The following is a 12925-nucleotide window of genomic DNA, read 5'->3' as shown; positions in this document are numbered from 1 at the left end:
CTGAATGAGTGTGTTAGTGGTTTTGATGCACAAGACCGGGTTATAGTGATGGGTGATTTGAATGCAAAGATGAGTAATGTAGCAGTTGAGGGAATAATTGGTATACATGGGGTGTTCAGTGTTGTAATTGGAAATGGTGAAGAGCTTGTAGATTTATGTGCTGAAAAAGGACTGGTGAATACGTATGTAAGTAGGAGAGATGGCCAGAGAGCGTTATTGGATTATGTGTTAATTCACAGGCACGCGAAAGAGAGACTTTTGGATGTAAATGTGCTGAGAGGGATGTCTGATCATTATCTTGTGGAGGCTAAGTTGAAGATTTGTATGGGTTTTCAGAAAAGAAGAATGTTGGGGTGAAGAAGGTGGTGAGAGTAAGTGAGCTTGGGAAGGAGACTTGTGTGAGGAAGTACCAGGAGAGACTGAGTACAGAATGGAAAAAGGTGAGAACAAAGGAGGTAAGGGGAGTGGGGGAGGAATGGGATGTATTTAGGGAAGCAGTGATGGCTTGCGCAAAAGATGCTTGTGGCATGAGAAGTGTGGGAGGTGGGTTGATTAGAAAGGGTAGTGAGTGGTGGGATGAAGAAGTAAGATTATTAGTGAAAGAGAAGAGAGAGGCATTTGGACGATTTTTGCAGGGAAAGAATGCAAATGAGTGGGAGATGCATAAAAGGAAGAGGCAGGAGGTCAAGAGAAAGGTGCAAGAGGTGAAAAAGAGGGCAAATGAGAGTTGGGGTGAGAGAGTATCATTAAATTTTAGGGAGAATAAAAAGATGTTCTGGAAGGAGGTAAATAAAGTGTGTAAGACAAGGGAGCAAATGGGAACTTTAGTGAAGGGGGCTAATGGGGAGGTGATAACAAGTAGTGGTGATGTGAGAAGGAGATGGAGTGAGTATTTTGAAGGTTTGTTGAATGTGTTTGATGATAGAGTGGCAGATATAGGATGTTTTGGTCGAGGTGGTTTGCAAAGTGAGAGGGTTAGGGAAAATGATTTGGTAAACAGAGAAGAGGTAGTAAAAGCTTTGCCAAAGATGAAAGCCGGCAAGGCAGCAGGTTTGGATGGTATTGCAGTGGAATTTATTAAAAAAGGGGGTGACTGTATTGTTGACTGGTTGGTAAGGTTATTTAATGTATGTATGATTCATGGTACAATGGTACTATGCACGCATTCCGCCAATCCTCAGGAGCCTCACCATGAGTCATACATACATTAAATAACCTTACCAACCAGTCAACAATACAGTCACCCCCTATTTTAATAGATTCCACTGCAATACCATCCAAACCTGCTGCCTTGGCGGCTTTCATCTTTGGCAAAGCTTTTACTACCTCTTCTCTGTTTACCAAATTATTTTCCCCAACCCTCTCACTTTGCACACCACCTCGACCAAGACACCCTATATCTGCCACTCTAACATCAAACACATTCAACAGACCTTCAAAATACTCACTCCATCTCCTTCTCATCACCACTACTTGTTATCACATCCCCATTAGCGCCCTTCACTGAAGTTCCCATTTGCTCCCTTGTCTTACGCACTTTATTTACCTCCTTCCAGAACATCTTTTTATTCTCCCTAAAATTTAATGATACTCTCTCACCCCAACTCTCATTTGCCCTCTTTTTCACCTCTTGCACCTTTCTCTTGACCTCCTGTCTCTTTCTTTTATACATCTCCCACTCAATTGCATTTTTTCCCAGCAAAAATCGTCCAAATGCCTCTCTCTTCTCTTTCACTAATAATCTCACTTCTTCATCCCACCACTCACTACCCTTTCTAATCAACCCACCTCCCATGCTTCTCATGCCACAAGCATCTTTTGCGCAATCCATCACTGATTCCCTAAATACATCCCATTCCTCCCCCACTCCCCTTACTTCCATTGTTCTCACCTTTTTCCATTCTGTACTCAGTCTCTCCTGGTACTTCCTCACACAAGTCTCCTTCCCAAGCTCACTTACTCTCACCACCCTCTCCACCCCAACATTCACTCTTCTTTTCTGAAAAGCCATACAAATCTTCACCTTAGCCTCCACAAGATAATGATCAGACATCCCTCCAGTTGCACATCTCAGCACATTTACATCCAAAAGTCTCTCTTTCGCGCGCCTGTCAATTAACACGTAATCCAATAATGCTCTCTGGCCATCTCTCGTACTTACATACGTATACTTATGTATATCTCGCTTTTTAAACCAGGTATTCCCAATCACCAGTCCTTTTTTAGCACCTAAATCTACAAGCTCTTCACCATTTCCATTTACAACACTGAACACCCCATGTATACCAATTATTCCCTCAACTGCCACATTACATTAAGAGTAAATGTGAATAAGAGCAAGGTTATTAGGTACAGTAGGGTTGAGGGTCAAGTCAATTGGGAGGTAAGTTTGAATGGAGAAAAACTGGAGGAAGTAAAGTGTTTTAGATATCTGGGAGTGGATCTGGCAGCGGATGGAACCATGGAAGCGGAAGTGAATCATAGGGTGGGGGAGGGGCGAAAATCCTGGGAGCCTTGAAGAATGTGTGGAAGTCGAGAACATTATCTCGGAAAGCAAAAATGGGTATGTTTGAAGGAATAGTGGTTCCAACAATGTTGTATGGTTGTGAGGCGTGGGCTATGGATAGAGTTGTGCGCAGGAGGGTGGATGTGCTGGAAATGAGATGTTTGAGGACAATGTGTGGTGTGAGGTGGTTTGATCGAGTAAGTAATGTAAGGGTAAGAGAGATGTGTGGAAATAAAAAGAGCGTGGTTGAGAGAGCAGAAGAGGGTGTTTTGAAATGGTTTGGGCACCTGGAGAGAATGAGTGAGGAAAGATTGACCAAGAGGATATATGTGTCGGAGGTGGAGGGAACGAGGAGAAGTGGGAGACCAAATTAGAGGTGGAAAGATGGAGTGAAAAAGATTTTGAGTGATCGGGGCCTGAATATGCAGGAGGGTGAAAGGCGGGCAAGGAATAGAGTGAATTGGATCGATGTGGTATACCGGGGTTGATGTGCTGTCAGTGGATTGAATCAGGGCATGTGAAGCATCTGGGGTAAACCATGGAAAGCTGTGTGGGGCCTGGATGTGGAAAAGGAGCTGTGGTTTTGGGCATTATTGCATGACAGCTAGAGACTGAGTGTGAACGAATGAGGCCTTTGTTGTCTTTTCCTAGCGCTACCCCGCACACATGAGGGGAGAGGGGGATGGTATTCCATGTGTGGCGAGGTGGCGATGGGAATGAATAAAGGCAGACAGTTTGAATTGTGTGCATGGGTATATATGTATGTGTCTGTGTGTGTATATATATATGTGTACATTGAGATGTATAGGTATGTATATTTGCGTGTGTGGACGTGTGTGTATACACATGTATATGGGGGTGGGTTGGGCCATTTCTTTCGTCTGTTTCCTTGCGCTACCTCGCAAACGTGGGAGACAGCGACAAAGCAAAATAAATTAATAAATATGATTTATGGTGAGGTGCCTGAGGATTGGCAGAATGCTTGCATAGTGCCATTGTACAAAGGCAAAGGGGATAAGAGTGAGCGCTCAAATTACAGAGGTATAAGTTTGTTGAGTATTCCTGGTAAATTATATGGGAGGGTATTGATTGAGAGGGTGAAGGCATGTACAGAGCATCAGATTGGGGAAGAGCGGTGTGGCTTCAGAAATGGTAGAGGATGTGTGGATCAGGTGTTTGCTTTGAAGAATGTATGTGAGAATTACTTAGAAAAGCAAATGATTTGTATGTAGCATTTATGGATCTGGAGAAGGCATATGATAGAGTTGATAGAGATGCTCTGTGGAAAGTATTAAGAATATATGATATGGGAGGCAAGTTGTTAGAAGCAGTGAAAAGTTTTTATCGAGAATGTAAGGCATGTGTACGTGTAGGAAGAGAGGAAAGTGATTGGTTCTCAGTGAATGTAGGTTTGTGGCAGGGGTGTGTGATGTCTCCATGGTTGTTTAATTTGTTTATGGATGGGGTTGTTAGGGAGGTGAATGCAAGAGTTTTGGAAAGAGGGGCAATTATGCAGTCTGTTGGGGATGAGAGAGCTTGGGAAGTGAGTCAGTTGTTGTTCGCTGATGATACAGCGCTGGTGGCTGATTCATGTGAGAAACTGCAGAAGCTGGTGACTGAGTTTGGTAAAGTGTGTGAAAGAAGAAAGTTGAGAGTAAATGTGAATAAGAGCAAGGTTATTAGGTACAGTAGGGTTGAGGGTCAAGTCAATTGGGAGGTAAGTTTGAATGGAGAAAAACTGGAGGAAGTAAAGTGTTTTAGATATCTGGGAGTGGATCTGGCAGTGGATGGAACCATGGAAGTGGAAGTAAATCATAGGGTGGGGGAGGGGGCGAAAATCCTGGGAGCCTTGAAGAATGTGTGGAAGTCGAGAACATTATCTCGGAAAGCAGAAATGGGTATGTTTGAAGGAATAGTGGTTCCATCAATGTTGTATGGTTGCGAGGTGTGGGCTATGGATAGAGTTGTGCGCAGGAGGATGGATGTGCTGGAAATGAGATGTTTGAGGACAATATGTTGTGTGAGGTGGTTTGATCGAGTAAGCAATGTAAGGGTAAGAGAGATGTGTGGAAATAAAAAGAGCGTGGTTGAGAGAGCAGAAGAGGGTGTTTTGAAATGGTTTGGGCACATGGAGAGAATGATTGAGGAAAGATTGACCAAGAGGATATATGTGTTGGAGGTGGAGGGAACGAGGAGAAGTGGGAGACCAAATTGGAGGTGGAAAGATGGAGTGAAAAAGATTTTGAGTGATTGGGGCCTGAACATGCAGGAGGGTGAAAGGCGGGCAAGGAATAGAGTGAATTGGATCGATGTGGTATACCGGGGTTGACGTGCTGTCAGTGGATTGAATCAGGGCATGTGAAGCGTCTGGGGTAAACCTTGGAAAGTTGTGAGGGGCCTGGATGTGGAAAGGGAGCTGTGGTTTCGGGCATTATTGCATGACAGCTAGAGACTGAGTGTGAACGAATGGGGCATTTGTTGGCTTTTCCTAGCGCTACCTCGCACACATGAGGGGGGAGGGGGATGGTATTCCATGTGTGGCGAGGTGGCGATGGGAATGAATAAAGGCAGACAGTGTGAATTGTGTGCATGGGTATATATGTATGTGTCTGTGTGTGTATATATATATGTGTACATTGAGATGTATGGGTATGTATATTTGCGTGTGTGGACGTGTATGTATATACATGTGTATGGGGGTGGGTTGGGCCATTTCTTTCGTCTGTTTCCTTGCGCTACCTCGCAAACGCGGGAGACAGCGACAAAGCAAAATAAAAAAAAAATAATAATAAATATATATATATATATTATATATATATTTTCATACTTGATTGCTGTTTCCCGCTTTAGCAAGGTAGCAACAGGAACAGATGAAGAAAGACTGCATCAGCTTACATCCAGTCTGTAGCTGTCGTGTGAAATGCACCGAAATCACAGCTTCCTGTTCACAATTAGGCCTCAAAGCCCTTTTCATGGTTTACCCTGGACACTTCATGTGGTCTGTTTCAGTCCATTGACAGCATGCAGATCCCTGTATATTACACAGTTCTAATTAAATCTATCCCTTGAATGCCTTTCAGCCTCCTGCATTCAGACCCTGGTTACTTGAAATAATTTTCACTCCTTTCTTCCATCTCTAATTTAGTCTCCCCATTTTCTTTGTTTCAACCACCTCTTGACATACACCCTCATCCACACACTTTTTATTACCACTCCTTTCTCTTACCCTTTCATTACTTAGGTGATCAAACCACCTCAAAGATTTGATTTTCAACATGTCCACTTTCTTCCACGCAGCCCATTCCCCACATCCACGTGATTTTGTTAGGACTCTTATACCTTCAAACACACCCATTTTTGCCCTCCCAGGTAATGATCTCTCTTTCAACACATTCTTCAGCACTCCCAAAACCTTTGCCTCATCACCCACACAATGACTTGCTTCCACTTTCATGGTTCCATTCATAACCCAGTCCACTCCCAGGTACCTGAAACACTTTACTTCCTTGAATTTTACTTCATTCAATATTACACCCCAATTAACCTGTTCCAAAACTATGCAAAACGTTATGCTTTTATTTACAATTACTCTCAACTTCCTCCTTTCACACACACTTTTCCAAACTCATTCACCAACCTCATTCACTAACCTCCACAGTTTCTTGCTTGAATGTGCCACCAATGCTGTATCATTAGCAAACAACAACTGACTAGCTTCTCAGGCCCTCTCACCCCCTACAGACTGTATGGTTGCCTCTCTCTCTCCAAGACTCACCTTTACCTACCTCACCCCCAACCCAAAAACAAATTATACAACCATGGTGACATCACCAACCCCTGCTGCACACCAACCTTCACTTTTAAGTCAGCATCTCTGCTGCTTAGCAGTCAGGGCCCTTCTCTTTTCGTTTAGTACTTTCCCAAACCAATATACTATAGAGGAAATTAATACTGTTTTTGTAGGTATTTTTTTTTCAATAACTTAGATATTCTGTTTGGGGAATTCCTCCACTTCTTCCTCACCATTGCTACCTCTAAGAAAGAGTAATTTTAGGTGAAATGTGCAGTTTAAAATTTAATCTTTTGGGTCCTGTTTGGTATTTATTTCTTCAGTTTCTCTGAGTAGACCAGTTGCCATACTGCATCCTAAATGGAACCTTTTTTTGTATTCTAGATGATTTAAATCAAATAGTTTTCAGACAGTATAGATCCACAGTATCATCTTTCAAAAAAGCTTTTCCTTATAACCTCATGGTTTAGAAGGAGAGTTAGTGAATTACTTACTATGTTCAGAATCAAACCACAAGATTCTTCACTTTGATGTTTACTGATTATGGCTTTAGGTAAACCCAAGCCAGAGATTCTTGGCTGAGAATGAAAATGTTAGATTTAGAGTAGCATTTTTGGTATCAGCTCGTGAAGGATATCAGTAAGAGAGCTTCATACTTTATGCCTAGTTAAATCTCTTAGAGACTTTCAGACTTTTCCAGAGATTATTGAGGGAATATTCGTGTTTTTTGGGACCTTGAAAACACTTTTGGTGAGGAATAACTTATGTGGTTAAGAAATTCTATATTGGCCCAACAAAGACTTCACATTATAGCACTTGATATAAAGAATTGGCCTTTATCTTAATCCTTCTTCAGTCACCTTTCATTAGAGAAAATCTACAAAGAAGGGTCTTTGGCATTCATCTACCATCTTTGCCAGACTGATCCTTAACTTAATCGATGTGGCTTTGGGGATCCATCATTTACAAAAGACAAATTCTTGTGTGGCCCGTATTCATCAGTGAAGACACATATTTCTGTCTTACATTAAGTTTTCTTATCTGAAAGTTTTTTCTAGACCCTTCTCCCTCATGTGGGTTTGTTCTCATGCTAGCAGGACAGACTGCAGTGGAGAATTGTAGGTTTTGAAATTTGATAAACCTTCCCTCTCTGAGGAAGTTTCCCATACGCGTTTCTTCATGGTCTCTTATCCTACCCTGCCTCTTATCCTTTGTTCAAAAAACTTTTCTTTTTCCTACTGTGACTAGTTTTGGGTTAATGGTAGTAATCTGCAAGTTCTCTGCTGTGAGTTGCCATGGGCAAGTGAATTAATGATATCGTCTCTGTTGCAGTCTTTGTTTGGCCAGAGACAGGTCCAAAATCAGTGAACTGGTACTATTTAGTGAGAGGATTTGAAGAGATGGGAAAGCCAATGTATCACTACCATGATAACAGAGGTTTAGAAGTTTCTACCTTGAATATGTCTTGAGAGTATTGTAGAGAATATCTCTTATGCTCATAAACCCCACCTTGGAGTGAGAGGTTTTTCAGATTTCAAAATCTACATTTTTCTCAAGTGACTTTTTTCCAAATAGTTGTGATTATTTTTCTTATGGAGAGAAGTTTTCCACCTACTCAAAGAATTTTAAGATAACTTTCCTCTGTTTTAAGTTTTTCCTAAAGTCATGCCTCACTGAAGGGCTTTGCCTTTCCCAGAAAATTTCAAATTTAAAAAACCTACGATAGCTGGTTTTTAACTATTTTCTGTAATGTGAATTCATAGATTTTGGTTTTCATGTACCTTCACATTGAGTATTTACATTTTTTTTTACACCACATTTCATGAATATATTCATACCTGCAACTTGGTGACCATTTTCCTATCACTTTTTAGCATGGCCTTGTTATAATGCAATCTCTTGGATTCAGATAAAAGAAGAAGAGCATACAGTAACAGCAATAGGAGTGCAAAGAAAAATACAGTTTTGGAATTTCCTGATACCTGTGAGTTGCTGCTGCTCTATGCTGGTGACTGCCAGCACCACCATCGAGTAGAAGTCCTCAAAAATTGCCTGCAACCTCACTTAAAGGTGAGTTGGATATTGAATTTTTAGGGTGATTCCTCTAGAATAATTTGTATCAACTTTGGAGAAGAATTTTATGAGTCAGTCTGAGAACATATTAACTGGGTACAAGCACTTTTCAAACCTGAAGTCTTATCAGGTGATGGTTGGTAGCTGCAGAGCAAGCATCATTTCATAATCTTAGGTGATAAACCTCCTCTAATCTCACATGTGTGATTGACACTCATTTAATACAACTCCAGTTTTTTACATTTAGTAGCAAAGTATTTGTGATGCTGAGTATAACTTATGCAAGGCATTAAACAACTGAACAACAAATGGAGATGCCTGTACTCTCTTCTTTCCATGGAAGCAGAAAAGTATTGAATCACTGTATAAGATGTCCATCTAGTCCAGAAAGATAGCACTGGATTTAACTTACACAGTATCTGTAGCATGAGTCACTGTTGCACATGTGCATAATGCCCAAGTGACATATGGCATCATCTTCCACCAGTTACAAAGGTTTTTTAGCCATGTCTTCTACAGGTGCATGACTTATACAAGCATGATGACATGGAACGACTTGCTGATTGTAATGGCTGGCTTCTGAGAGAATTGCAGAATTCCAGCATGAGGATAGTGTTGGTAGACTCTCCAGTGATGACCACACTCTGCTCTTCTCTCCAAACCCCACACAGTGGTATGCACTACAAATCTACTGGTGTCATATGTTAGTCTACTATATTTTGGTTGGGGTGGTTCGTGAAGTGAGAGAGTCGTGGAGAGTGGTTGATGAAGGGAGGAGAGGTGATGAAAGCCTTGAAGAGGTTGAAGTGCGACAAAGCAGCGAGTGTGGATGGTATCGAAGTTAAATTTATTAAGGAAATTGTTGATAGTGTTGTTGATTGGTTGTTAAGGATATTCACTGTCTGTATGGATCATGGTGAAGTGCCTGAGGATTGGCAGAATGCCGTTATGTAAAGGCAAAGGGGATAAAGGTGAGTGTTCGAACTACAGGCACATAATTTTTTGAGTGTACCTGGTAAATTGTATGGGAGAGTATTGATTGAGAGGGTGAAGGTATGTATACAGCATCAGATTGGGGAGGAGCAGTGTGGTTTAAGAAGTGGTAGAGGATGTGTGGATCAGGTGTTTGCTTTGAAGAATGTGTATGAGAAATATTTAGAAAAACAGGTGAATGTGTATGTGGCATTTTTGGATCTGGAGAAAGCATATGATAGGGTTGATTGAGATGCTTTGTGGAAGGTCTTAAGAATATATGGTGTGAAAGGTAAGTTGCTAGAATTGGAGTAGTTTTTATTGAGGGTGTAAGGCATGTGTACGAGTAGGAAGAGAGGAGAGTGAATGGTCCCAGTGATGTTTGGTGTGCGGCAGGGGTGTGTGATGTCACCATTGTTGTTTAATTTGTTTATGGATAGGGTGGTGAGGGAGGTAAATGTAAGAGTCTTGGAGAGAGGGGCGAGTATGCAGTAAGCAGTATGTTGGATTAGAGGGCCTGGGAAGTGAGTCGGTTGTAGCTCGCTGATGATACAGCATTGGTGGATGATTCTAGTGAGAAACTGCAGAAGTTTGGAAGAGTATGTAAAAGGAAAAAGTTGAGAGTAAATGTAAATAAAAGCAAGGTTATTAGGTTCAGCAAGGTTGAGGGCAAGTTAGTTAGGATGTAAGTTTCAATGGAAAAAAATTAGAGGAAGTGAAGTATCTTAGATATCTGGGAGTGGACTTGGCAGCGAATGGAACCATGGAATTGGAAATGAGTCATAGGGCGGGGAAGGGGGTTAAAGGTTCTGGGAGTGATGAATAATGTGCGGAAAGAATGTTGTCGTGGAGAGCAAAAATGGGTATGTTTGAAGATATAGTAGTTCCAACAATATTATAAGGTTGTGAGGCTTGGGCTATTGATAGGATTGAGAGGAGGAGGCTGGATGTGTTGGAAATGAAATGTATGAGGACAGTATGTAGTGTGAGGTAGTTTGATCGAATAAGTAATGAAAGAGTTAATAGCCGATGATTGATGGGCAGTTAGCCAGAGTATTAAACTGATACACCCTCATTTATTCCAGTACTCTGCTTGGCCCATAAATAGTTGTCTTTTTGAGGCAACTGGTGCTTGCAGAAGCACATGAAGGGACTTAACATAGGATCTTTTACTTGCTTTGTTCATTGTTGCTGAAAGGGATATATTGTCTTAATGAAGAAAGACCTTTGCTTTTTATTTATGAAGATATCTAATAAAAAGAGTGTGGTTGATAGAGCAGAAGAGGGTGTTTTGAAATGGTTTGCTCATATGGAGAGAATGAGCGAGGAAAGATTGACCAAGAGGATATATGTGTCAGAGGTGGAGGGAACGAGGAGAAGTGGGAAACCAAATTGGAGGTGGAAAGATGGAGTGAAAAAGATTTTGAGTGATCGGGGCCTGAACATGCAGGGGGGTGAAAGGCGTGCAAGGAATAGAGTGAATTGGAACGATGTGGTATACCGGGGTCAACGTGCTGTCAGTGGATTGAACCAGGGCATGTAAAGCGTCTGGGGTAAACCATGGAAAGTTCTGTGGGGCCTGGATGTGGAAAGGGAGCTGTGGTTTTGGTGCATTATACATGACAGCTAGAGACTGAGGGTGAACGAATGTGGCCTTTGTTGTCTTTTCTTAGCGCTACCTCATGCACATGCTGGGGGAGGGGGTTTGTTATTTCATGTGTGGCGGGGTGGCGATGGGAATGAATAAAGCCAGACAGTATGAATTATGTACATGTGTATATATGTATATGTCTGTGTGTGTATATATGTATACGTTGAGATGTATAGGTATGTATATTTGCGTGTGGACGTGTATGTATATACATGTGTATGTGGGTGGGTAGGGCCATTCTTTCCTCTGTTTCCTTGCGTTACCTCGCTAACGCGGGAGACAGCGACAAAGTAAAATAGATATAAAAATAAATAAATCTAATGTCCCAAGTAAAAATGCTTCTTGTGCTTGTGTACAGACAAAAGCAGTGTGGAACAGCAAGCTGAAGAGCAGCATATCCTGTTGCAGCTGAAGTTTGCTGTCCATCAAATCATCACCACTTCCCTCGCAAGGGACTACTCGAGAGTCTTTGTCATAAGGTAGTTGTAACTCTGTTGGCCTACTTTGTTTAAAGCTAGATTTACATATGAGACTTCATAAAATGTATGTGAATATGATATACAGTCGGAGAAATTAGATCATACGGGTATGGATCTAACAAATTTGTGGTGAACAGTAATGAAGGAGGATATGATGTACGCATAATGAATGTAAGATTAAGGAAGGGATACAATTTACACAGTAGCAACAAATCAAAGAAGCCAGAAGCCAGGGGTGAGGGACCCTTAGTGGTGGAATGAGCGAGTGGGCTGGAAGAAGTTGATTCTATATGATTATAAATATTAATGTTTCACATCTGGGGAACAGTAAAAATATAGGATGTATTGTAAAAATATTGAACATGAAAGGATGGAAGGGGTTTACACAATGATAACCAGTTAGAGAGGCCAGCTATGATGGCCCATATTGGTGGAACAAGCAAGTAGTAGGTAGGTAGGAAGGGAGGAACATGCAAATGACTCTGCTTTCCTTCCCTGTACTAACATCATCATACCTCTGTTTGCCTACCTTCCACCACCATCACCACAACCACACTTTCCTAATTTGTGAAGTTGAAGAGTTTTTCACATTGTGTGGATTGAATTATACTTGGTAATTGAACAGGTGATGATTCCTCATCAGTGAGGAAACAATATTACATAAGTTCATTCATGATGCAGTAGTGATCTTTCCTGAAAAACTGTTTAAATATTGTATTTTTATACTGAATTTATACATTACATTGATTTACACAATAGCACAGAGGTCCCAATTCACGTTATTCCATGCATGTCTTTCACCCCTGTGCATGTTAACCACTCTTTTTATTTTCTCACATCTCTTTCACTGTTTACTTGTTCAAACCCTCACACCACATATTGTCCTTAAACATTTAATTTCCACCATGTCCATCCTCCTCTGCACAACTCAATATATAGCCCATGCCTCAAAACCATATGATATTGGAACTATAATTCCTTCAGATATACCCAATTTTGCTCTCAAAGATAGCATTCTTTCTTTCCAAACAATCTTCATTGCTCCGAGAACATTTCACCCACTCCTCCATCCTACAACTCTTCCACTTTCATGGTTCCATTTGCTGCCTAGTTCACTCCTCCAATTTTTCTCCATTCAAACTTGCATCCTATCTAACTTGACCCTCAACCCTGCTGACCCTGATAACCATGCTTTTAATCACATTACTCTCAACTTTCTTCATTCACACACTCTTCCAAATTCCGTCACCAGCTTCTTCAGTTTCTCACTTGAATCAGGCACTAGTACTGTATCATTGGCAAACAAAACTGACTCTCATCCCCCATAGATTGCATCCTTACCCCTCTTTCCAAGACTAGTATTTTTCTGTCCTCACCTCCCCATCCATAAACAAATTAAATAATCGTGGTCACTTCAAACACCCCCTGCCACAGACCAACCTTCACTTGGAACC

At 41.3% G+C, this 12925-nt stretch overlaps 1 protein-coding gene across 14 annotated transcripts in view; it reads left to right on the top strand.

Annotated features, from left to right (window-relative positions):
• Window positions 1-12925, top strand: part of LOC139753374 (uncharacterized) — a 113100-nt gene that overhangs the window by 88790 nt on the left and 11385 nt on the right. For 13 of the 14 annotated variants that reach the window (XM_071669796.1, XM_071669800.1, XM_071669791.1 and 10 more), the window contains 3 exons: window positions 8206-8366; window positions 8889-9042; window positions 11351-11471. In XM_071669796.1, coding sequence (XP_071525897.1) covers window positions 8206-8366; window positions 8889-9042; window positions 11351-11471 — 436 coding nt within the window. The remainder of the gene's footprint in view (window positions 1-8205; window positions 8367-8888; window positions 9043-11350; window positions 11472-12925) is intronic. The other variant, XM_071669789.1, reaches the window with a different exon arrangement.

This window comes from Panulirus ornatus, chromosome 14 (genome assembly GCF_036320965.1).
Source record: "Panulirus ornatus isolate Po-2019 chromosome 14, ASM3632096v1, whole genome shotgun sequence".
In the NCBI taxonomy this organism is placed as follows: Eukaryota; Metazoa; Arthropoda; class Malacostraca; order Decapoda; family Palinuridae; genus Panulirus; species Panulirus ornatus.
Note: the sequence above shows the minus strand (reverse complement) of the source record. Positions and strands in the feature narration are given on the sequence as shown.